The sequence below is a fragment of the Schistocerca piceifrons genome, chromosome 1 (assembly GCF_021461385.2).
Source record: "Schistocerca piceifrons isolate TAMUIC-IGC-003096 chromosome 1, iqSchPice1.1, whole genome shotgun sequence".
Taxonomy (NCBI): Eukaryota; Metazoa; Arthropoda; class Insecta; order Orthoptera; family Acrididae; genus Schistocerca; species Schistocerca piceifrons.
Window position 1 is genome coordinate 884,362,970 of NC_060138.1, and position 26,499 is coordinate 884,389,468.

Below are 26,499 nucleotides of genomic sequence, written 5' to 3' on the forward strand. Positions count from 1 at the left end.
AGGACGAAATATGTGTACCCCAACTGTGTGCGTGTATTGTTATTCAGGTAGAATGTGAGCGGAAGTTTCATAAATGCCTTCGAATCGTGTAACTGCGGCGGGTCGTGGGCACCAGCCCGGGATTCACCTAGTGGGACGTGGAAAACCACCTAAAAACCTCATCAAGGTTGGCCAGCACACCAACCATCATCGTTAATCCGCTAGGCGCATTCTGTCAGGACCCAGTGCACCTCCCCTAACCAGAAGAGGCATTTTAACATGCACGGCTGTCTGGGTGGGTTGAAACATCATGTAGCATGGTTATTGTTTAAGCGAATTGTGTACTAGCGGTACTGTTGAGATTTGGTGCATACTAGCGGTACTGTTGAGATTTGCTGCATGTTACAGGCGTTGAACACAAGCAAAAGAGCAATTTACTCAAAGACTGCAAGACCAATGCTCAGAACCAAGTCCAGGCAAAGGCGTTGCTAAACAGCAAGAAAGAGTCTGCCTGGCACAATAATCCATAACGAGTGCACCAGAGAGGCAAGAGCATCCATCATTAATACGTTTGGAGAATAGTGAAATAACATCGAGCGAGCAAACATATGGATCATTCTGTGCTTAGCTGTGTGAACTTACGTATTCCATTCTGAGGACATATGATCCACGTGATCCTACATGGAGTCAGGATTGCAGAGCGTCACTTGCAGTCTAACAAACCTTGTCCCCTAATTTGCTATTGCTGTCATTGACAAATATAGCATTCTCCGACTCAGTCGCCTGAGAGGCACACCAAGGGTGGAATAGCCCCAACTTGTACTGACTCCACCTTGGAGGAAGGTATACTGCCTGAGATGCTGAAGATTAGGTTTAGCCATCTCAACGTCTCTTGCCTGTGAGGTAGATTACTGACAAGGGAACCTCCCCATCGCAACCCCCTCAGATTTAGTTATACGTTGGCACAGTGGATAGGCCTTGAAACACTGAACACAGATCACTCGAGAAAACAGGAAGAAGTTGTATGGAACTATGAAAAAAATAAGCAAAATATACAAACTGACTAGTCCATCTGCAAGATAGGCAACATAAAGGATAGTGTAAGTTCAGGTTCGTCGTGGTCCTGTGGTTAGCGTGTGCACCTGCGTAACAAAAGGTTCTTGGTTCAAGTCTTCCCTCGAGCGAAAATTTTACTTTCTTTATTTTCGCAATGTTATGATCTGTCCGTTCGTTCATTGACGTCTCTGTCCACTATAATAAGTTTAGTGTCTGTGTTTTGCGACCGCACCGCAAAACTGTGCGATCAGTAGACGAAAGGACGTGCCCCTCCGATGGGAACCGAAAACATTTGATCGCAAGGTCATAGGTCAACCGATTCCTCCACAGGAAAACACGTCTGATATATTCTATACGACACTGGTGACGGCATGTGCGTCACATGACAGGAATAGGTTGTTGACCCACCTAACTTGTACACTTGGCGAATGGGTAAAAAGATTCTTCTACCTTGCCCGATTTAGGTTTTCTTGTGGTTGTGATAATCAGTCCCAAAAAAAAGTGATGAAAACATAAGAGTTTGTCACATAAACTGCAACAAATGAATGCAACAGTTTCACAGTCGCTCAGTTTTCCCTGTGTTCTGTCAAAACATGTTTTTAACGTTTTCAAATTTTTACGTGTGTAGACCGTTAAATCTTGCATATGTTCAAGCAAATCTGAACATGTCCTGGAATTTTGGAGATCGAATCAATGCTGCATATCTTACACATGGACTACTCAGTTTGTATATTATGCCTATTTTTTTCCTAGTTCCACACAACTTCTTCCTGTTTTCTCCATTGATCTGTGTTCAGTTTTTCAAGGCCTATCCACTGTGCCAACTTATAACTAAATCTGAGGGGGGTGTGATGGGGAGGTTCCTTTGTGAGTAGCTACAGGTGAATTCGTCTCCCACCACAGCGATGGTGTCGCTGCGATGGTGCAATGTCGGAGCCATGTTCCACTTGACCTGTGGACGGAGCTGTGAAGCTTATAGAGGCCGCAGCTGCCAATTCTAAGTGTGATGTGGGGCGCAAGTCTATGGCATCCACAAAGTACCGGCGATTGCCAGATTTCACTGCTGCCACTTCTGCTGCTGCTGCTGAGGAGAAGCCAGAGATGGTAAGGAAGTTAGCAGCGTCGGTGGAGCAGTTTATTACTCTGAGATTTATTCCACCTGACTACCATTATGACTAAACTGAATGCTCTGGAATGTAATATAACATGAGTTGCATGCTATTATCAATGTATCGGTGCCAGTGGTTAGTCACTTGAGACCCTTAGTGCCACATATATTTATTAAATTGGTCGCGAAGTAGCCAACGTCCACCTAACGTTTGTTACACGTCGTAAGCACCACAGACCACGACCTTTATATTTCTCGAAGATGTTTGGCTTTCAAAGATAGTCCTGCAATCCCGCTGTCGATGCTACTCACTGTAAGCAATCTTGGGAAGCAACAAATGAACCAAGTAATATTGGAATGATAAAGGGTGTTGCAGCAAATAAGAACACGAATCTACCGTGATAAATAAAATATAATTCACAGGCGTAGTGTCCTCCAATAAAGCACATGTTAAAGCTGCAAAGGATTGCTATTACAGTAATGTTTGGCACCCGTAGTTAATCCGAGAGCACACAAATGACAGAGTATCAAGCTAACGTCTTCCCTTACGCATCATATGATGACATATCTTTCATTTATGTTCATAAATTATCTTCATAATGAATCAGGCTCTATCCTTCAGAACAATGCAATATAAGTTAGCCCCTTCTAGAAAAAACTGTCCTCTCTTTACGTACGCAGAATTTAGATACCGGTTTCACTCACAGTTAAGCAATTAATTTTGCAGTGCCATACGGGACTTCTAATGATGGAGCTGCAACAACAAACACCCGCTCGCCTGAAGAATACCACCCTACACATTCAGTTTGGATTCGTTTCACTGCATTCGAGTCTACGGCCATCTTGCGTACAGTAAAACCTTGAAGACTTATCGTAAGGTCACACCAGCACCGAGCCATGCAAGAAATCACTTACACATGATGAAGAGACCGCATCTTGATTGCGATACGATGTACTACTACTGTAGTAACGTTCATCACAGTTCCGATGGGACTTCGTATCACACAATCAAAATCATGGCCTCACGTATGCTTTTACTGGGGTATTAAATTGCGAAATAACCTGTCACTACTCAACTGCTGTTCCAGACACTTGAAGCGGTGTACTGTACTGTAAAAGTACTTACTGAATGAATAAAATTAGTATTTCATCAGAGCGGTCAAATGCGGGTCTGTCCGTCATGAAGGACCCAGAGTGACTCTCCAGAGCGAAAGCGCAAACGGCAAAAGTAGCTCTCGCCTCCGCTTTATTCGTACCTCCGCGCCTGTAATTAATCATGTTGTTACTCATTTTATAAACTAATGAAAGAAAATATCATATAAGAGAGAAGATCGATTTCATAAGCTCTGTCCTCAATTACGTACTTTAGATTGTATTTAAAATATGTTTCTCTTAACCTGAAGCCGGCCAGAGTGGCCGAGCAGTTCTAGGCGCTTCAGTCTGGAACCGCGCGACCGCTACGGTTGCAGGTTCGAATCCCGCCTCGGGTATGGATGTGTGTGATGTCCTTAGGTTGGTTAGGTTTAAGTAGTTCCAAGTTATAGGGGACTGATGACCTCAGATGTTAAGTCCCATAGAGCTCAGAGCTATTTGAACCATCTTAACCTGAAGGGCTAAGAACAAGTGGGACTATTCTCTTTCGACGCCGATATCTCGCAATATTGCCATCGAAGTTCTACGGGGTGGGGGTGTTGCCCTCAGCATTCACGACCCCGCGCGCTTTCTGATGCCGGAACAGTATTAATTACTACCCTGAAATTGTTCTAGAAGGTACTAGAAACCTATCATTTTTCCCACGCAACTGGCACTCCCATCTACATCCAGCCACGTCAACCAGTGCGTCTTCCAGCTCGAGATGACTCAAAGCCTTCTATACCAATCGTTCGACGTATACGTGTCCACTGCCTTCTTCTTTGATTAATAACGAAAATGTATTAACTCACCCCGCCTTATGGTTGGCGTGAATTACTTTGGTTTGAATTTGGGTGAAGCCCTTACATTATTGTTATTATTAAAATTACTGTTGAAGACTTTAAATAGAACTGAAAAATAGAGTATATATATTTATACAGTACTCTGTAACGTAGTTGCTACATTACAGGTAGTAGATATGCATCTGCAGGCCAGGCTGAAGACTATAAGAACTAGGAGGTTCCGAGAGCCGCAGACTGTGTCACAGCTGATTTTGGTGGTGCCACCATTGGCAGTAATTCACGTCCTTTTAATACAGCAGCGTTCCAAGGCTCCAGTGAGTGATGTGGGCATCCACGCAGGGACCAGCCGAAAAGTTTCTATCTACATCATGGCACCCAACTGAGAAGTTGTTTTGATGTTCATCACTCATGTTGCTGTGGCTGGACCGGGCTGAGAAGTGTCTGCGGCTGTTTGCCATACAAGTGACACGCTGGGCTCTTGTCAGCGATTGGTGTGGATCTGAAGATACTTAAAAATATAATTCTAGCCTCCTCCTTGGATGTCGACTGGATCACTGTATTCGCTTTTTCCTTGGAATGAACCATCCATTTTGCCTCCCCATTCAATTTTGAATGGAAGGGGGCAGTAGGAAAGTGCTGGATGCCCTGTAATTCACAAAACACCATAATGTAGGCAACTGTCGTTTAAAATTGCTCTTGGTTGACGTTTGATGCCATAATTGTGGCCTCGGCTATTCTAGAAAGGATCTACCTCACATGGCAATTCTGAAGGCAAGTCCATCACAACAAGCTGGTTGAAGCCATGTGTAACTCCGGAAATGCATATCCTCCTATTTCCATCCATTGCACTGCAAATTTTTTCCTTATTTTGTTACCTGAAGATATAACATTTCTGTGTCTTTGTATATTGTAATTGTTTTACTATTTGTATATTTATGCATTTATGTTGGTTTGTTTTGTGAATATTATTTGTATTTATACGCTGGGTCTGGCCTAGGGAAAACTATGCTATCGAACGAATACATCGATAGGTCGTGTGGAGAACCAAAGTGTTTAGGATCTTTGGTAGTATTAACTCGGTCGCGTGGAGCGTGGGCAGAGGGGAGTCTGGCTGGGGTGGTGCAGTGGAGCAGGTGTGTTGCGTGACGCTCCCGCGAGTTGCCGCGCTTTCGGGATTGGGCAGCATGTAATTGCGCTCGAGTTGCTATGATAGTTTCTGACACGGTGTCGCGGACGGGAAGCATTAGGTGGCGCACATCAAGAGCCCGTTTCGCCTGGTGACCGTGTCGAGAAGAAGGCGCGCCAACATCCAGCTTCTGCAACAGCGACGGCCGACAATGAGTGACTGTCGCCACCTCCTCGATCGACGGCTTCAAACCTTCAATCAACCAACAAGGAAGACTGGAAGCACGTAAAGTTTTAGAACTGTATGGCAGACCTCAGCTTTTCAAACTGTTCCATTTTCATAACTAAAGTACAGCAACGTAGCATGAACCTTTGTTGCTCATTGTCCCAATTGCATTACCAAGCAGGGTCCCTTCTTTTTCCGGAATGAACCCGAGTGTCGTTGAAATTCAAACGCCAGCATCATTCGATTTCACTGCTTTAATTTCAAAGTTCAGTTAAGGTATTCATAGCTGGCTACAATATTTAGATTACACAAGCACATATTAAGAGTGCGAGTTTTGTTACCGTATTTTAGCTTACCTGTGACTGTAGCTCAGCTTGGTACGTACTAAATTTTACTATTGTTAATTGTTCAGAATCATTTAATTCAAGTTCAAAGTTAAATCTCTTATTTCTAAATTGCGTAGATTCAAGTAGCTTTTGAAATGATTGTTGAGGTAGTCCAAGACTAACCGTATTTTACTGAATTTCGATGTGCTTCAGAAAGAAAGCTCACTATTAACTTCAGTCACTAAATTAACTTTCGATTTTCCGGTTTTATTAATTCTTTTGCTAAATTAAGTCAGAGTGTAGCGAAATTTATTACTTCTGACAAACTTTCAGTTTTCATACTACACGTGTCAACCTTCAGTTGCCACACTTCTAGTGCTAATTATATGTGTAATAACCTTTCTTTTTCAGTTACTATAGTAATTGTCCTTAGGACTGGCGACCGTAATTTCCCCCAAATCTCAAATATCTAATTACCGCTAGTTAATTGTTAACGTAACGGCCGCACATTCACTTTCTTTATTAACTTTACCCCTTTTCAAAATTAATTTCCACCAGTTTCATTTGCATTTTTCCTTTCATTGAGATATAATCCTTTCCTCCCTCTTTACCGACAAATTAACTTCGGTGGCGATTGCTTTCCCCAAATTTCCATTAGGTGCACGCGGTTTAATTTTTCACTCTCATTAAGGTCGATAAGTGAGGGGGAGGTTACACATGGAGGAAAAAATCTTTGGGAGACAAACTTGTTGGGAAGCCCTATCTGAACATAAGTAGGCCAGGTGCTCAATCTCTTTGTCTATTATTGGTCAACAAATATGACAGTGGGAGAGAATCTTCATGCAGATGGTTCCCCAACACCCCACATGCAGCAACTCAATTTCTGTGACATATAGTAGATTGAAATCTTGGGCAGCTAAGCGATGCCTTTAGGATAAATAGAGTTGAGCTGGTCTGTGGTCTTGCCAGCCTAACTTCGTACTTTTCGAGATTTGTTGAAGCGTTGTATCTTTATTCAGCTCTGCCACAGTTGTTGATGCCGTGATGAGAAATTTTCCTTCCAGTTCAAAGCCTTGAATATGAGATGTTTCTTTCACAGTGTCACAAAATACCCCAGTCCAGTAATGAAACACACCAGTGATTTTCCTGGGCAGTATGGGCTTTTTAATATTAGTCAAAACTGGATTAGAATTTTATTTGTTTGAGATGGTATGGGATTAGTTTCTTACTGTTTAGTTATTTCTTACCAAGATGTAAGGTCTTATAGTGCGGGTATATTAACTGCCTTATCTCCACGTACAGATGACCGTGTTTGTTTGAGGGTATAAAAGGCTTTACCACACTCCAGTGATCACACAAACTTTAAACTCTTCTTCCAAGTGCGTTGAGGAGGTTCGAATTCTGCTCTACGCTGGCAGTGAACTTATTACAGCAGTTTACTTTTCCTGTGAAGTATTGTGAGTAGGAGTTACGCTGTAAAGGACATGTTAGTTTTCTGGTGGGAAGAATACTCTTTTTTTCTGCTTATTAAAAATAGATATTCCACACAGTGTTGGAAAAGTGACACTGCTTCAGGTTGCATTTCAGGTACATGTTCTGCAATATAGTGAACCACATGTGGATGTCCTGCAGATGTTCACCTGTACGAGGGGACTTCCGAATTTAAGTGACATATTATTTCTTTCTGAACAATTATTAACAGATACGCCCAGGAACTGGAGGAATTGACAGAATGCCATTTTTTTCCATAAGCTGCGAAGTTTCCCTTTAATTCCCTTGTGGAGAGTGTGGGAAATGGGTCAGGCTTGGGCCAAAGTGGGGATTGCGGTTGGCTTGTCATAAAATTGGTTCTGTATGTCTTTTGCGGAGCCTAACCCAGGAGAAACAAAGTCAGAGAATCTAGTATATAAAATTTTGTACATAAATCAAATATCAGCAATTAATGAACGGCTTCGAATGGAATATCAGAGACTACTATGTGGATATTTTCGGCAAGAGAAAATTCAAACCAATTGAGAGTATCTAGGCCGAAAATGAACCAATGACCGAAACTGAAATCTGTCTGGCTTATACACATAACTGAACTGAAACTTCAAAGGTTTCCTTTATCTATAACTTGTATACAGGGTGGTCCACTGATAGTGACCGGGCCAACATCAAACGAAAAAACTCCAACGAACGAAACTCGTCTAGCTTGAAGGGGGAAACCAGACGGCGCTATGGTTGGCCCGCTAGATGGCGCTGTCATAGGTCAAACGGATATCAACTGCATTGTTTTAAATAGGAACCCCCATTTTTATTACATATTCGTGTAGTACGTAAAGAAATATGAATGTTCTAGTTGGACCACTTTTTTCGCTTTGTGATACATGGCGCTGTAATAGCCACAAACGTTTAAGTACTTAGTATCGTGTAACATTCCGCCTGTGCGGACGGTATTTGCTTCGTGATACATTGTTGTTGTTGTTGTTGTGGTCTTCAGTCCTGAGACTGGTTTGATGCAGCTCTTCATGCTACTCTATCCTGTGCAGGCTTCTTCATCTCCCAGTACTTACTGCAACCTACATGCTTCTGAATCTGCTTAGTGTACCAGCTGATGTAAAATCATTGTCGCTGACAGCGGTTATGTACCAAATAGTTTTATCTTGTGACTTCGGTTTTACGTTGTTGTTGTTGTGGTCTTCAGTCCTGAGACTAGTTTGATGCAGCTCTCCATGCTACTCTATCCTGTGCAAGCTTCTTCATCTCCCACTACCTACTGCAACCTACATCCTTCTGAATCTGCTTAGTGTATTCATCTCATGGTCTCCCTCTACAGTTTTTTCCCTCCACGCTGCCCTCCAATACTAAATTGGTGATCCCTTGATGCCTTAGAACATGTCCTACCAACCGATCCCTTCTTCTAGTCAAGTTGTGCCACAAACTTCTCTTCTCCCCAATCCTATTCAGTATCTCCTCATTAGTTATGTGATCTACCCATCTAACCTTCAGCATTCTTCTGTAGCACCACATTTAGAAAGCTTCTATTCTCTTCTTATCCAAACTATTTATCGTCCATGTTTCACATCCATACATGGCTACACTCCATACAAATACTTTCAGAAACGACTTCCTGACACTTAAATCTATACTCGATGTTAACAAATTTCTCTTGTTCAGAAACGCTTTCCCTGCCGTACGGTTTTACGTATCTCATGGAAAGAATGACCAGGAGAGCATCTGTTTCTTAATGTACCAAATAGTTTTATCTTGTGACTTCGGTTTTACATATGGAAAAGAGTGACCAGGAGAGCAGTTGTTTCTTAATTTTTGTGACAATGATTTTACGAGTATATCAGTTGGTCTGCCTCGTGTATCGTTATATCCAAATGTTTTATAAATATTAATCTACATTCAGGTATGTAATGATACTGCACTAATAGTAATGTATATAGTGTAACTCATGTAAGCCCCCCCCCCCCCTCAAACCTGTCTTGTTATATCTTCACAGATCCGATGGTGGCACCTTTAGTGTGTTGAAACCGGTTATCCAGTAAACAGTATTTAAGCGATCGCCCCACTACACACTATGTGTTCACTGCAAAATCCCTGAAAGCTCAGGTGGGCTGAGTGCGACAACTTCGTGCGCCTTTCTCAACCATGCACAGAATGTGATGTTGTCAACGTCTCTATGGCAACACCTCGCTGTTGTCGCAGTTTTGTGGATACCTCCTATTCTTTCGCCTGCAGGTGTTTGCTGTTCGTAGCTGAAAGCTCACAACAGTTCTGCCAGCTGTCTGGGAATTTCTTACGGCGACTCGGTTATAGAATTTCCATAATAATAATGAAATATATAAAACGTTAAATGTTGTAAGGTCATAATAATAATTTGTTTACGTTAGTGGTTAGTAGAGAGAGTGCTTCTGCCGTTTGGGAGCGGACTCCGATGGTTCCCTCTCCCTGTCTCCCTGTCCACCTCCCACCCTTCCCCTTTCCCCCAGCCCCCTAACCTGAGCCTAAGTGAAAATCTAGCGCTGCCAATAAAATGATTTGTAATGAGTCCAAGTGGTGGGCAAGAGACATTGACGATGATGTAGCTGAAGAATAGCGAAATAACACAGAGCGAGAAAGTACCTGAATCTGTCTGTGCTTTTCTGTGACGGCGTACTTATACGTTACTGGAGACCACTAGCTTATTTGGTTCTAGGCGATGAATCTACGATCTGGAGCATTGTTCTTGATATAAACCCGTGGAACATGTTACTACTAGTGGTGCAATGTGACAAATCATGTCTTCTGAGAAGCTAATGCTGTGACTAGCTGAAACAACTGAGAACTCATTTATCTCCAACTCAAAAACTGTTTGAAAGATGAAAGCGCATGGAACATAAATTATTCTACGTAAGTCTTTAACAGACGGTGTGACACCAGGGAGGATATCTGATGCCAGAAGGAAGTGCCGTATCTACAATCACCAATGGCTCATCACATGGTCGCCAAAGTGTTCCTATCAATAAAAGTTTGGAAATTACTCACTTATCATGGAATATTATCCCTGTTACAACGACACTGCTACCATCTCTTCGGCAGATGTTCTAAGTATAATATAGTGCTAGCATCCAATCAGACCTCTTGCTGCCTTCCTCACTGGCATATTTCTGCTCTTATCCAAATAAGGTCACAAGCTGCATTGATACATATGATTTTTAGGTTTGCAAGTGACTGTGTGTGAGGAACAGACTCAACACCCTAGAGGTTATTCAGGTAGCACACAACATGGAACTCCAACAGTTTCAATACCAGTGATCTGACAGGCTATAAAACGGGAGTTCCTTATTTAGTGCATCATACAGAGATGATACTGTGAATTTGTCAAACAATGATATAGAACTGGACGCTGTATTGAATTAGCTACATGACTTGACCTACTGACAATGACACAGTCATAAGTGTCAAAAGCTGTGAGCTCTGCAGGAGTTCCAGATACTCGAAGCAGAACTCTTGCATAGAGTTAGGCTTTCAAATAATGATGATGAACAATCACTATTGGAACAATCAAGCGTTCACTTGGTCCTTTTCCTCAATAAAGAGGAATGGTGATAGAAAGGTCATAATGGTGGTAGCTTATTGGAGACAGTGTCTACTTATAGTTTCCAATGGGTAATAGGGTAATGTATGTTCTAGCACGTTTTGTTAATGCGAGTTGCATACATTCAGGGGCAAGCATACATTCAGGGGAAAACGATTAATTTATGACCCCATCAAATTCCCCTTAACCTATTGTTCAGCTAAGTGGTTTATGCCCCGTCATGCTTGATTTATGATCCCCTGGTGATAATCTGTCCTTCTGAGAAACCACCCCACACATCCCCGTCCCTTTCCCCCCTGCTCCACCTTCTGGGAAATTTCCTCTCCCCCTTGCTGATACAAGCACACTTTTGATACCAAATGAACGGATTAATTAATTAAATAGATCAATTAAGTAAACCCTCTCCCTCTCGGAAACCCCCAGCTCTCCCCTTCCCCATCTGGAAATTGGCAGTCTGTGGTGGAGAGGAAGGACCTCTCAACAGGAAATTCAAATCAATGTCTATTACATACCAGAGCACATACAGTTTATTTAAAAAGTTCAATTTTCAGTGGTTGAGACTCTTTATTTGGTGGAAAAACCTCACATCCAGCAACTACATTTCCTCATTATGTAATTACCCTGTTGCAGATTGAAACTGTTGTCTTGTCAGAAAATTTTCGCTTGTACACTCATCTTGACATGTAGGGATTGTCTGAGCTACTGCACAATGCAACCATCAGAAGATGTCTCCTCACTACATCTCCCCCTTCCCCTCTCTCCCAGACTCCCAGAGAAAAAATTGGTGGAGAAAAGACTCAATCAGTGTTGGAGAGGAAGGATCTCTCGACATGAAATTCAAATAAATGTCAATAATATATTGATGCATATTCTTTATTTAATCAATTTCTAGGAGCCAAGGCTCCCCCACTTGGATAGAGCTCACATCTGCACCCCACACCCCACTGCCCTGACATAATAACTGTACACGCCACGTGGAGTGGCCGTGTGGTCTAGGGTGCTATGTCACGGATTGCACAGTCCCTCCCTCGGGCATAGGTATGTGTTGTTCTTAGCATAAGTTAGTTTAAGTAGTGTGTAAGTCTAGGGACCGATGATCTCAGCAATTTGGCCCCAAGTAATGGAATGAAGTACAGTATAGTAGGCACTGTTTGGGGTCCCTGCATGTGCGTCTATGGCCCACACGCCTCCACAAAGGTCAAAAACTGCCCATTTCCTAATTACAAACCGCTATATTGAATACCACATTCCAGATATCAGCGTCCTTTCATATCACTTTCCCAGACAAAGTATCAAGTGACGGAATTCTGTTCATCTGGAAATTCCAGACTCACTTCCTGTCTTTCCTGTCTCTGCCCCTCTCAAGAGGCCACTTCCTATTTGTTCGTGTGAACCAACGTCTCCAAACATGCAGACAGAGGTTTTCATCTCTCCTCAGAATACTGTTGGCAAATGCTGGGACAAAGGGAGAGCTGACGCAATTTCAATATCAAAAATAGAGGGAAATAGTCCATTTGCACAGCCCTATCAAATTAATTGTTTAGAAATTTACAGGAGTCAAATAGATTGCTTAAAACACTCACCACTGCCTTACGATGATCCTCCTTCATAACAAAAATTTATTTTCAGCGTTTGAGTATCACATGCAAACATCATAAACATCAAGTAATTACATATGCGCCACAAATACACTGTAGCGCTAAATACGAGTATATCTGAGGTTCTGTACACACCGACGGTTGAGAACATTAGCGGCCTCCTCCACTGCAACGTTTGCACTAAACAACTCAAGTGAAAAGATCCAACGGATCACAAACACTTAGGTTCACGAAGAGCACACTGTCTGCTCAATGCTGGGAGCTGTTGTCCCGCCGTCTGCCGCCGGCAGGGAAATCGCATTTTCTCAAATGGCTCTGAGCACTATGGGACTTAACATCTGTGGTCATCAGTCCCCTAGAACTTAGAACTACTTAAACCTAACTAACCTAAGGACATCACACACATCCATGCCCGAGACAGGATTCGAACCAGCGACCATAGCAGCAGCGCGGTTCTGGACTGAAGCGCCTAGAACCGCTCGGCCACAGCGGCGGCGTTGCATGCCCATACACATGCCAGCACTACCAAACACTCAGAGGTCAGAGAGACTGTCACTAAGCAGTCAATGCCCGCCCGGCGAGCCACGCAGTCTAACGCGCTGCTTCCCGAGTGGGAAGGCGTGCCGGTCCCCGACACGAATCCGCCCGGCTGATTAGTGTCAAGGTCCAGTGTGCTGGCAGCCTGTGGAGGGTTTTTAAGGCAGTTTTCCATCTGCCTCGGCGAATGCGGGTTGGTTACTCTTATTCCGCCTCAGTTACACTATGTCAACGATTGCTGTGCAAACACTGTCTTCAAGTACAGGTACGCCATAATTACTCTATGACGCAAACATTTGGAGTTATACTCGTCTGGTATGAGACGTTCCCAGAGGGAGTCCGCTGGAGGCCAAACCGCACAATAACACTGAGTGTGGTGTGGGGAGGCGGTGGGGTAGGTGGACCTGTTGTGGAGTCGTGAGCCACTGAGGGCTACGGCGGGACGAAGCCTCTCCGTCGTTTATATGTCCTCACTTCAATACATACATACATACATACAAGCAGTCAATCGATCATTTTACATCGGAGGAATAACCATTTAGTGCAAACACTTGTCACTTTTAATCTTCTCGCACATTTCCACTTCTCTCACCACTCCCGCAGCACACTGGTCACTTCGCTAGCCCCTGCTACCGTGGGCAAGAGCAGATAGGTCAGTGTATTCTTTGTACCTAACTGCCTGTCACAGCCTGAGCTACCCGCGACTTCCGGTCGCTGACTCCTCGTACCACTCCTGCCGCCAGCTGCGACACACTACGAGTCCAGCAGCAGCTTCTTGAATGTATACATTAGTTCTAATCAATGCCACCTCGACGTAGACCCTCCCCAGTTTTAAAAATCCATTTTATCCAATCCGAAACCAGGACGTTGTTGACCATAAACCTTGAACTTCTCATGAGAACTGTAGATTTGTCCCCTTTATTCGAAGTATTTACGAAGACAGATGAAATCGGAGCAGACACGCGTTTCCAAATCGCTAAAGTATCGTTAATCGTTGTGAAATGCTGTGACAGTGTGTCATAAGCTACATTTCCTTTAAGTATTCTCTTATGAGGTAAAAACTATTCTAATTAGTTTAGTATCTGTTACATCCTGCATCACAGGACTTGAATATTAAACTCGGTTTTGGCTAATGACGTAGTGCTAAGGTCTACCACTGTGACAGGACGACTTCTCACTTTCGGTCGCTCTTACCAAAGTAAACAAATGCATAGCCACACACGATGTCTCTTAAGGTAACAGCACAGAGAAGTCGTAAATATCAGGTTTATAGCAAGTATCACTTTATAAATTCGGTTATAAACCTGATTTTATTACCATGGTTGTCTCTCCCTGTGTAGGTGGGAGATAGAAATTTCGTTAAAAGATATCGCCGCAAGTAAAAAACGCCTGATTATCGCTCCAACTCCCGAATCATATCTGTTTTACCCTAGCTATCGGTTTCACCCAACAGACAGCACGTCATCGATATCAAATTGATAGGCTAATTAATTAAAATATTCATGAGAGTCACTTTGAGGCCAGCTGCCGCATTACACTCGGCAGGCAGCTCAAATGGGAATCCCTGCAGGGAACACAATGTTCCTTTCGAGGAACGACATTGAGAACGGACAATTAAGGCTGACTGCAGAGGGATTCTACTGCCGCCGATATAAATTTTTCCTAAGGACAGCGAAGACAAGACAACAGAAATTAGCGCTCACAAGGAGGCATAAGGTCAGTCTTACTTCCTCGCTCTATTTGCGAGTGGAACAGGAAGGGGAATGGCTAGTAGTGGTACAGCGTACCCTGCACCATACACCGTATCATAGCTTGCGAAGTAAGCATAGAGATGTAAATATACATTTAGTCTAACTATTAAGATCTCAGTCCATTCATTTATAGGCATACGAAACTCACAGAAGAATGTTCTCTCTTATTTATCTTGAAAACAAAAGATGCAACTTCGGCTGCGGATTTTGTCTCGGTAAAAATCTTTATATTAGCTCCTAATTTTCTCGTTACGAGACAAATGCGAGAATTTGTAATATGCTTGCCCACAAAACTTAGCAGAAGCGGCATAGAGCTCACCTCTCAACTCCCCTTTCGTCAGAGTATCGCTTACCTACAGTATTCTCACGAATCTTCCAGTCTTTGATATACAGCATCTGAATCCACATCATTTCCACGAGTAAGAGAAGTTCCCTGCCAAGTCACAGACCCCTGCTAATTCCCTCGAAATCCCATCACTTTCCGACAGCATTGTTCCATTGGTTAGAAGACTGGCAATTAGAGAGCTATCAAAACGAGAAAAGTAGCCCACTAACACACAGTCATGCTGAGTATACGCTTACTGCATAAAGAAATTCAGAAACATAACACCTACAATTCATCGATATCGAATGACGCTCTATAAATATCAGTCTGTACATGTCCTGAACTCTTTTATCGTGTTCCCATGATTACTACACTAGAAATACGACAGCGTAATGGGGCCCGAGTCTTTGTCGACAACACTGTCTCTCTCTCACTCTCCTCGTTATTTTTGTCACATCCAACGCAGTAAAACCAGAACTATAGAAACTACGATTACGTCACGTGGTAGAGAACTCAATAAGATATTACTCCTTGTCTCTCTTGTGATATATTGGGAAGCAAATACCGTCTGCATGTTGACATCGACCAATGTGCTGATCTCATCAAACACAAATGTATTGGTCCAGGAGCAGGTGAATAGTGATCGAAGTCGCTTTCACGGACTTGTGTAAAGTTTTGTGGCCTGTACTGCAGAAAGACCATGTCGACTATCAGTCATTTGCAAATGGTTCTTGTTTTGGTGTTTCATAAGCAATTTGATAATTGTATTTTGCTGTAAGCAATGTATATCTACAGCTGTGTACACAAGCATACATTGTTTCTCCGCCATGTCTTCGAGGTCTGTGTCAGGTGCTAAACCAACATTAAGACGTTTCAACCCGTTGGCTCTAACAGAAAGCTGGACATCACATTGTGGAAACTATGCTACTCCCACTATGCAGCGGGTGGTTAATATAAAAGACAGAGGTGGTGTTTTTTACTGACGAAAATGTGGGAGACATCACAACATATAGAAACTGGAAGAGTTTTCAGCATTGTGGAGCGTTTCCAAACAGAGATAGTGACATCTGCATTTAATCTCATCTTCCACCGTGATGATGTAGTAGATGTCTCGGTGTTCTCTTTCAGAGAGACGAGGAGTATTGATTTCTTATATTGCAGCCATGTACGTGATCACTGTTTCTGTGCTAGCCATCCCCAGCAGGTTTTGCTCCTACCAAGACTCTCTCTTTCTCAAACAAGTGATGTCAGTAAATTATAACGTAGTAATCAACATTGTATCAGCTGACAGATGGGATGGAAAAGACACCATTGATATGGGACCATAATAAGCACCACAGTTGTAGTGTGAGCAGTTTTGCAATTTCAGCAATTTCAGCAATTTTTCCGTAATTTCAACGCCAACCAATGACACAACAGCATGCTTCCTAGTTTCAGTATCGTCGCTAAATCACTCCACTACTAGTTTGTGAGTACCATTGACTGGATTGCAAATGTAGATAGATGACTGTGCAGTACGTCCATTCATGGTTAATTCTCGGACGTATGCACAAAATTACACCAGATGGCGTCCTATATCGATGCAATTATGTTATCTACGTATTTCTAATAGTTCTTCAAAATGGTTCAAATGGCTCTGAGCACTATGGGACTCAACTGCTGAGGTCATTAGTCCCCTAGAACTTAGAATTAGTTAAACCTAACTAACCTAAGGACATCACACACATCCATGCCCGAGGCAGGATTCGAACCTGCGACCGTAGCGGTCTCGCGGTTCCAGACTGCAGCGCCAGAACCGCGCGGCCACTTCGGCCGGCTTCTAATAGTTCTATTTTGTGCATATTTGTATCTGAGCGTATGTTGCAGATGGCTCCCCTGACCCAAAGTAGACCCGAGTTAGTGTTCGAGTGTCGATCCGTCATGCATTACATCCAGAGCAATGTTCGGAGGCGGATCTACAATACTATATGTTCAGGATAGATAGATCCATGATGCATTACATCCAGAATAATGTCTAGAGGTGAATCCACATTGCGCTATGTCCGGGATAGAGCTCGAAGTAGATCTACCACAATTATGTCCGGACATCTATTATATGTGCGAAGGTGAATCCACCAGCGGCTCAGGTTTATGGGAGCAACAGCAGAAACCAACCCTGTACACATGTCAACACCCTGTTGCAGATCCCTACACGATGGAGTGGAAGTCAAATGAACATGTAGAACTGTTTCCAGACTTTGAGCTTCCATCAGGTGTAGCACTACATGAGTCTGTAGACATGCTCTCTGATGGGTCGGAGCAGTATACGGAATTGTTTCCAGACTTCGAGCGTCCAGTACATCCATCATCTGCTCCACACATTGAACCTTATATTGGGACAAAGCGACTGTTCTATCCAAAATGCAGGCATGTGGATCATTGAGAAGAGATGAAGTCTTAGGATTTTTTAGTAGTTGGTATATAATACGCACCAATATTCTCGTAGGAAACCAAACAACACATGGGTATATCAGCAATATTACCGTAAGCATATGGTAAACTGTCAAAAAAATATGAAAAATGACATAAAATAAGTAAAATTTGAGAAAAACGAAGTATTGACGTGAAATAGGTAAAACTGGGGGAAATACGATGAAATATCTGTTGAAAGGAGAGGTGTGACCTGGCAGCAAGTGGAGGAAGAAAAGTGGTGGGAGGACCGAGCCAAATGGAGAGGACTCGTCAGCACCCAGACCCGGCAGTAGCTGGAGCGGGATTCGGATATAGATAGATAGACGATGAAATATCTAAAATCGTGAAAACCATGCAAAATTACGGACATTGACTGAGAATACATAAAATTAGAGAAAAAGTAGCATGAAATGGCTACTGACCGACATCAGAAAAACTGCATGTTCTAGAGGAGAGCGGACTGATGCCACATATACAGACCTTAATAGTGGAAAGAGGAGGCGTTCTAGAGAATGGTGTCAAGGCGAAATGGCCATATTATACTGCACATGGGCAATACAACCATACAACAGGCCAGGACTTCTGTGTGCAAGAGGAAGGTTACCACAGGCAGTGGTAAGATGCAGTAAGAGTGTTACATCCCCTCTGGCTACTGATCGTGGTGTTTGTTTCCTTGTAACCTGGCTACTGATCGTGGTGTTTGTTTCCTTGTAACATATTGTTGTTTCTTTGTACGCCGGTTATAGAACCGTTGTGAACATAACATTATCTCTTAACCATAATCGGGCTTGAACTTCGTAAATAGCAGGCGTCATATACCTCCGGAAACCTATGTAGTATTTGAGTTAAAACGAATCGGTGTTTTCTTTGGCGTGCAAGGAGTTGCTTTATGAACTTACAGTTTGTCGCCATACTTTATCACACAGAAACTTACGGGGAGAATGTATGCTATGTGCTGGAGTTATACTTCTTACATTGGAGTATTAACAGCGTTGCATTCCACATGACTAACATAGGTCAGAAACCGCACAGTTCTAACATTATAGCGCGTTTAAGGGCAGAACACTATAGCCCTTGGAATGTGTTTATATTGCATGATCATTTCTCTCTTTCCGATACCTTTTTGGTATGGACACCAAACACTGGAACAATACTTCAAAATTGTTAGCGCAAGTGATTTACGTAAACTGCGTCAAACTCTGTGTGTGTGGAGCTCCATCATGTATAAACCACACATTTCTTTTTAACCATCTGTTATATCACCACAACACTCTCTCTGCTATACACCGATAAGGGGTGCTAACCTCCTCGACATGCACGCATCTGGATAGATCTTGTGCACATGGATAGGTGCTGTGAGTAAGACTGGTGTGGAACGATTTTCACTGAATGGCAGTTACAGACTCAGCTCGCTCTCTTCTTTCATGACACATGGAATATAGCGGGTATAGTACCCTCCTACCTCTGAAAAAAAAAAAAAAAAATGAAATGTCGTGTGGCTAGGGCCTCCCGTCCTACCTCTGATCTGTTGCAAATTAAATCGGCGACAGTGTTGCAGGGAGGGTTGGTCGATGACAATGCAGGAAGATCTTTCGATCTCCAGCTTTATCCTATGAATGTGAGAATACTCTATGACCCCCCACAACAAAGGGAAAGATGACCAGTCGTAATCGTTAATTCTGCATTATGGTCAAACTGTTAGAAATAAGTAGGTAACATAAATGCATCGGTGTAGGAACTTGTCTGGTATACCTTGGTTTATGTATCCGAGAATTAACTGTGAATGAACCTACTGCGCAGTCACTTATCTACATTTGCAACCGAATATATTGTACTCGAAAAGTATAGGCGGAGAGGTTTAGCGATGATACAGAAATTGGGAAGTATGCTGCTGTGTCATTGGTTCGCGTTGAAATTACGGAAAAACTGGTAAAATTGCTAAAACTGGTCGCACTAACAATTGTGGTGCTTATTACAGTACATCGTCCCATATCAATGGTGCCTATTCCATCGCATCTACTGGTACGCTGTTGATTACCAAATAATGATTGACTGACACCCCGTGACTGAGATGAAGAGACTCGGTGGGAGCAACACCTCCCGGGGATGGTCAGCACCGAAACGGTGATCGTGTACATGGCTGCAACATACGGAATCAAAGCTCTTGGTTTCTCCGAAATGGAACACGGAGACAGCTACTAGCCTCATCTCGGCGGAAGATGAGATTAAATGTAATGTCATCACCTCTGTTTGGAAACGCTCGACAATGCCACAAACTCTTCCCGTTTCCATATGTTGCAATGTCTTCCAAACTTCAGTCATTAAGAAACACCGCCTCTGTGTTTTATTTTAACCATCCTGTGTGTAGTGGGCGCAGCACAGTTTACACCATGCGATGTCCAGCTTTCTCTGGGAGCCAATGGATCGAAACGTCTTAATGTTGGTTTAGCACATGACACAGAGCGCAAAGTCATTGTAAAAAAACTAATGTAGGCCTGTGTACGTCGCTGTAGACATGGATTGCTTTCATGTGTTACAGCAAAATACAATGTATCAAACTGCTTATGAAACAACAAAACAGGAACCCTTTCCTTCGATAATCGAAATGTGCTTTTGATGGATCAGCACATATTAGAGGTGGGCCAAACGGTTATTCTGGAGTAACCGTTATCACAGTTCCAGTTATTCTTTGATAACCGTTATCGTTAACGGTTATTAATAACTGCCAAGTTATTTTTCGCTAGCGAATACCGATAACTCCGACAGTTAAATAACGACATAGTTGGAATCCATCAGTTTAGTTATCAGTATAACTGCGAGTAGTGTGAAATAGCAGGAATGTCGTATGAATCGTGTCATAACCTTAGCTTATTAACTCCGGGTACATTTTAGTTGATGTTAGAACGATTATTAGTGTTTCATATTATATGTTTGTAGGTTATCGGTCGTTATTAGAAATATTATCTTCGCAGCTGCGACAGAAAGTACGCGGAACTTCGCCAAAGCACTGATTAAGTAAAATGTTAACAACGTGCGTTTTTAAGTGTGAAGTAATATGTAAACTGAGTACTGTAGGTTAAATTCGAAGCTTAATTTCTTGTGCTGCTCACATAATAGAATAAAGTGTACAGCCTTATGATACAACAAAAAATTTACGTAATGTGACAGATTCGTTTACTCCTGTGCTGTAAAAGCTAGTCCTATTGGGGAAAGTGTGAGTACGCTAATCCAAGTTTTATGTCAGATTTGCAAACTGCTCGATTTCTCCAGCGACAGCATATTTATAACATATGAAGACATGCAGATCGAAAAGGTTGACAGTGTTACATTTCTGGGACTACAACTCGATAATAAATTCAGTTGGGAAGGGCATAACACATTTTTTCATTCTATTATTTCATAAGGGAGCATATTCTATGGTAGCTTATCAAACGTAGCAAAAGTTTTTCGCATGTAAAAGCGTGTAATAAAAATCGTTTGTGGTATCAATTCAAGAACATCATGTAGGAACCTGTTCAAGGAACTTTGTATTCTAACCACTGCTTCCTAGTATATTTATTCCTTTATGAAATTTGTTTCAAGTATTTCCAACCAATAGCTTAATACATAATATCAGTACTAGGAATGGGAACAGCAATCTACATAAAGACCTAAAATTAGTTACCTTGGTCCAATATTCAGGAAAATGCATTTTCAATAAACTGCCAGCAAGTCAGCAACCATTAAAAACTTGGTTTCAGATAAGGCACGGTTTACAGTGTGTTTGAAAGACTATTTGATGCAGAAGTGTCTGATTCCACCCGTCATCAATATGCCGGAAATGGCTATTTTAAGTGTGTCTATGACGTCACTACATACACGTCGCAACAAACACGAAGATACATATAAATAATACAATAACATTTCCCACCAAAAATACAATCAGACCAATGGGACAACTGCGGGAAGTTGGGGGTTTTATGGTGAGGACAAGCTAGTAAAAAAAACACACCATGATCCCAAAACACAAAATGAAGAACAAAAAGAAAAAAAAATACAGCATTCTGCTACACCAACAAAAATCTGCAGGAATCAGACACTTCCCTTGAACAATATAGGTCAACTATAGGTGACCATACCAAAACACCAATACCCACAACTAAAAGTACGAAAATTGGAATCAGACATTTCCCTTGACCTACATAGGTCAACCTCAGATGACGATACTAAAACATCAACACACACAACTATGAAAATGGGAATCGGTCATTTCCGGTGACCTATATAGGTCCACCACAGCTACTGATGCCAAAAAACCAACACCTACAACTGCGAAAAATAAAACCACAATCCCAAAAGTCCACAAATCAATCATCCCTACATAAATTAAATCACATTCAATACTTCATAAATACGCAAAACATCACAGCTCGAAAAAAAAAAATATTAATTACCACCAGCAAATTCCGGCACTGCAACCTAGATCGACAGCCCCCTCCCCCCCCCCCCCCCCACACACACACACACACAAACACACACACACACACAGACACACAAAAACCAACTCATAAACACCGTGCCGTAATGACATTCACACACCACAACACCTTTACGTCGAAGCAGACGTGTGGAATCAGACGCTTCCATTGACCCCTCCTTCTACTCTGTAGATGAATAACGTAACAGAGACTGATAGACCAGCTTAGGTAAAAATTCTGCTATATTTCAGTTTTGACAGCACTTGGTTGCAACAGTCAAGATCGGGTATTCTGTGTACGATAAATTTATTAAAAGTACGTAACTGTGTTTTATTCTGTCAGTGTACCAATTCTGTAAATATTAGCAGTTACTGTGATATATTCACATATTTTGACAGTCTCCTGACAAATGATGAGGATAATAATTATTATATTCCACTGTATTATGTTATACTTTCTGACATGTTATTTGTCATTCGCGATGGCCAGCGGCTATTTCCGTAGCAGTACGAAAATATTTGTTCGCTCCAGTTACTATCCTCTCTGGAAATATCACCTGGAACTACGACCTTTAACTGGAGTCACCGAGTCAGGAACGTCTACACACACAGTTATTCCGTTACCAGCTTCCAGGTTATCTGTGGTGGTAGCCCGATAACTACCAGAGAACTAGAACTACGAGCCAATAACGATAACTGCCAGAGGAGAATACCGGTCTCTGACAGTTATTTCCATAGTCGCTCGAATTCCTAAGTAACTTTCCTTGTACTACCCGTCCAAGCTAAATTAACACGTAAGGCGGTGGCTTAAGGGAACGACCGTACTTGTTAATGCCTGCATTGCACCTCCTATCAGCCACGGCTTGGACATTAACTTTATTTAATTGTTTATGCTAAAAGTAACGAAGGCCCACGAAATAGTACACAGTTCTTATCAAAAGATGGCGCGCAGTCTCACAGTTATTCCCATGGTCTATAGAACGCCTTCAAAATGCGCAGTACGCTCTACGGTCAACAGATGGCGCGAGGCACTGTTGACACTAAACAGTTATTGAAATAACTGCCAGAATCAGAGGAACGGTTATCGCAGTAACCGTTACTTCTCAGTAACCGGTTATTTCTATCAGTTACGTTATTTTTTGCCACCTCTAGCACATATGATCGATGTTACACGCAGACAGTATTTGTTTCCTTGCGTTCTCTACCATGTGACGCTAGTGGAGTTTTTATACACTAGTTCGTAGTTTTGCTCTGTTGGATGTTACAACAAGAAAAGAAAGAGGAGAGAGAGAGAGAGTGTGTGTGTATGTGTGTGTGCGTGAGAGAGAGAGAGAGAGAAAGGGAGACTGTGATGTCAACAAACACTCGGACGCCATTACACAGTCGTATTTCTAGCGTGGTAATCATAGGAACACGATAAAGGAGATTAGGACATGTGCAGACTGATATTTGTAAGCTGTCATTTGAGATCGATGAATTGTAGGTGTTATGTTTCTGAATATCTTTGTACAGTCTGTGTATACTCCGCATGGTTGTGAATTTCCTCCTACACGTTAATGTGCTAATTTTCTTGTTGTGATAGCTCTCTACCTGTCAGACCTCTAACTAATGGAACAGTCGAAACACGATGGAATTTCGAGAGAATTAGCAGGGTCTGTTACTTGGTAGGGAACATCTCTTACTCATGGATATGATGTGGATTCGAATGCTATATATCGAAGACCGAAAGATTCGTGAGAATACGGTAGGTAAACGATACTCTGACGTAAGGGGAGTTGAGAGGTAATCTCTATACCACTTCTGTTAAGTGTTGTTGGCAAACATATTACAACCTTTCGCATTTGTCTTGCGAAGTGACTCCAAAGAGAAAATTACAACCCTATATGGAGATTTTTACTGAGAGACAATCAGCAGCAGGAGTTCCGGTTTTAGTTTTCTTGTTACAAACGAGACAACATTCTTCTGTGAGCTTTGTGTGCCTATAAATGGATGGACTGACGTGTTAATGGGTAGACTAAATTTATATTTGCATCTATATGCTTACATCGCAGTCCATAGTACGGCGTGTCAAGGTTTTTACCCTGTACCACTACTAGTAATTCACTTTCCCATTCAACTCGCAAATAGAGCGAGGGAATAAGACTGCCTAGGTGCCTCCTTATAAGCGATAATTTCTTTTAACTTGTCTTTGCGTTCCTTACGTAAAATGTATGTTGGCGGCAGTGGAATCCTTTTGTGGCCAGCTTTAAATGTCGGTTCCTGATAGTGTTCCTCGAAAGGAACATCGTCTTATCTCCAGGCAGGAATTCCCACTTAAGCTACCTGGCGAGTATAATAGGACTGCAGAAGAAAAAGTTACTCGCCATGCAGAGTGACTCTCACAATCAGTTTAATTAATTAGCCTATCAATTTGATATCAGTGACGTGCTGCCTGGTAGGTGGAAGCGATGGCTAGGGTACCACAGATGTGATTCAGGAGTTGGAGCGGAAATCAGGCGTTTCTTCATTGCAACAATATCTTTTAACGAAATTTCTATCTCTCACCTACACAGGGAGAGGTGACCATCGTAATAAAATCAGATGTATTGTAAAGTGACATGTCGTATAAATCCAATAATTACGACTTCTCTGCGCTATTATTATGTCGTGTGACTAGAGCCGCCCGTCGGGGAAACCGTTCGCCGAGTGCAAGTCTTGCACACCGATGGGGATGAAATAATGATGATTAGGACAACACAACACCCAGTCCCTGAGCGGAGAGAATCTCCGACCCAGCCAGGAATCGAACCCGGGCCCTTAGGATTGACATTTTGTCGCGCTGACCATTCAACTACCGGGGTCGAACTTCTTTGTGCTGTTCCCTTAAGAGACTTCGTATGTGGCGATGCATTTGTTTACCTAAGAGAGACCGAAAGTGAGAAGTCTTCCTGTCACAGAGGTAGATCTTAGCACTACGTCATAAGCGAAAAATTAATGTATTATTCTAGTCCTGTGATGCAGGACATAAAAGATTTTTTTTACCTGATGCGAGGCTACTTAGAGGAACTATAACCTATGGCATTAGCGATGCGAAAACACATGTGTCCCAATTTCTTCTGTCTTCGAAAATAATTCGAATAGTAGGGAGATACCTACATTTCACGTGAGAAGTTCGAGGTGTATGGTTAACAACATCTCTGTCTTGTATTGAGTAAAGTGGATTTTTTAAACTGGGGGGGTCTATGTGGGAGTGGAATTGGTTAAAACTACTATACACATCGAAACAGCTGCTGCTTGATTCGCAGTGTGCCGCGGCTGGCGGCAGGAGTGGTACGAGGAGTCAGCGACCGAAAAACGCGCCTGTGACGGACGGCTAGGCACAAAGAATGCTCCAACCAGCCTGCTCTTGCACACAGTAGAAGAGCTAGCGAAGTGACCAGTGTGCTTTGAGAGTGGCGACAGAAGTGGACGTGTGTGTTGCGTGAGAAGTGTTTGTGCAAGACTATTATTCCCCCCATGTAAATTGATTGAGAGTTCAGTAGAGCTGGTGTGTAGATGCCAGGGGATGGGCATGAAGCTGCCGGTACAGCTGATACGTGTGCGGCTCTCTCCTCACCAGCGTCCATGAGATGATGTGATATCCCTGCCGGCAGCAAATATTATCTGCATAATATTTGCGTCTGATACTTAAGTGTTTGAAATATGTTTTTATTACGAAGAAGGATCCTCATAAGGTGGTGGTGAGTGTTATAGATGATCTATTTGACGCCTGTTAATTGTTAAACAATTCATTTGATAGGACAGTCCAAATGGACTACTTCCCTCTATTTTTGATATCGAAATTGCGTCAGCTCTGCCTAAATTCCCAAAATTTGCTAACAGGAACACAGTATTCTGAGGAGAGAAGAAAACCTCCATCTGCGTGTTTGCAGACATTGATTGACACAGACAATCAAAAAATGGCCTCTTGAGAGAGGCAGAAACAGGAAGCGAGTCTGCATTTTCCTGATGAACAGAATTCCCCAACTTGATGCTTGGTTTGGGACCACAAGTTCAAAGGAGGCTGATATCCAGTCGACATTGGGCAGTTTTTGACCCTCGTAGTTTCGCCCTAGACACACATGCTGGAGACCCCAAACAGTATCTACTATACTGTACTTCATTCCATTCCTCGGTGCTCACAGTTATTACATCATGGGAAGTGGGTTGAGGGGTGCAGCTGTGAGCTCTACCCAAGTGGGTAAATGAAGAATATGCATTAACATACAAATGACATTGATTTGAATTTCGTCTAATGAGCTCCTTTATCTCCAGCATAGAATAAGTCTTTTTCCTGACCATTTTTTTCTGGGAGTGGGCGGGGAGGGGGGGGGAGGAGTTCAAATAGCTCCGAGCACTATGGGACTTAACAGCTGTGGTCATTAGTCCCCTAGAACTTAGAACTACTTAAACCTAACCAACCTAAGGACATCACACACATCCATGCCCGAGGCAGGATTCGAACCTGCGACCGTAGCAGTCACACAGTTCCAGACTGAGCGCCTAGAACCGCGAGACAACTGCGGCCGGCACAACAGCTT

The 26,499-nt window shown here is 42.6% G+C and overlaps 1 protein-coding gene across 4 annotated transcripts in view; it reads left to right on the forward strand.

The window, feature by feature from the left end:
* Window positions 1-26,499, forward strand: part of LOC124716706 — a 267,069-nt gene that overhangs the window by 181,290 nt on the left and 59,280 nt on the right. The window contains exon 1 of one of the 4 annotated variants that reach the window (XM_047243258.1): window positions 23,316-23,419. The exons of 1 other annotated variant lie outside the window; for it this stretch is intronic. In XM_047243258.1, coding sequence (XP_047099214.1) covers window positions 23,374-23,419 — 46 coding nt within the window. In that variant the 5' untranslated portion in view covers window positions 23,316-23,373. Of the gene's footprint in view, window positions 1-23,315; window positions 23,420-23,519; window positions 23,685-26,499 lie in introns of those variants that run through there. 2 more of the 4 variants (XM_047243272.1, XM_047243266.1) reach the window with 2 other exon arrangements.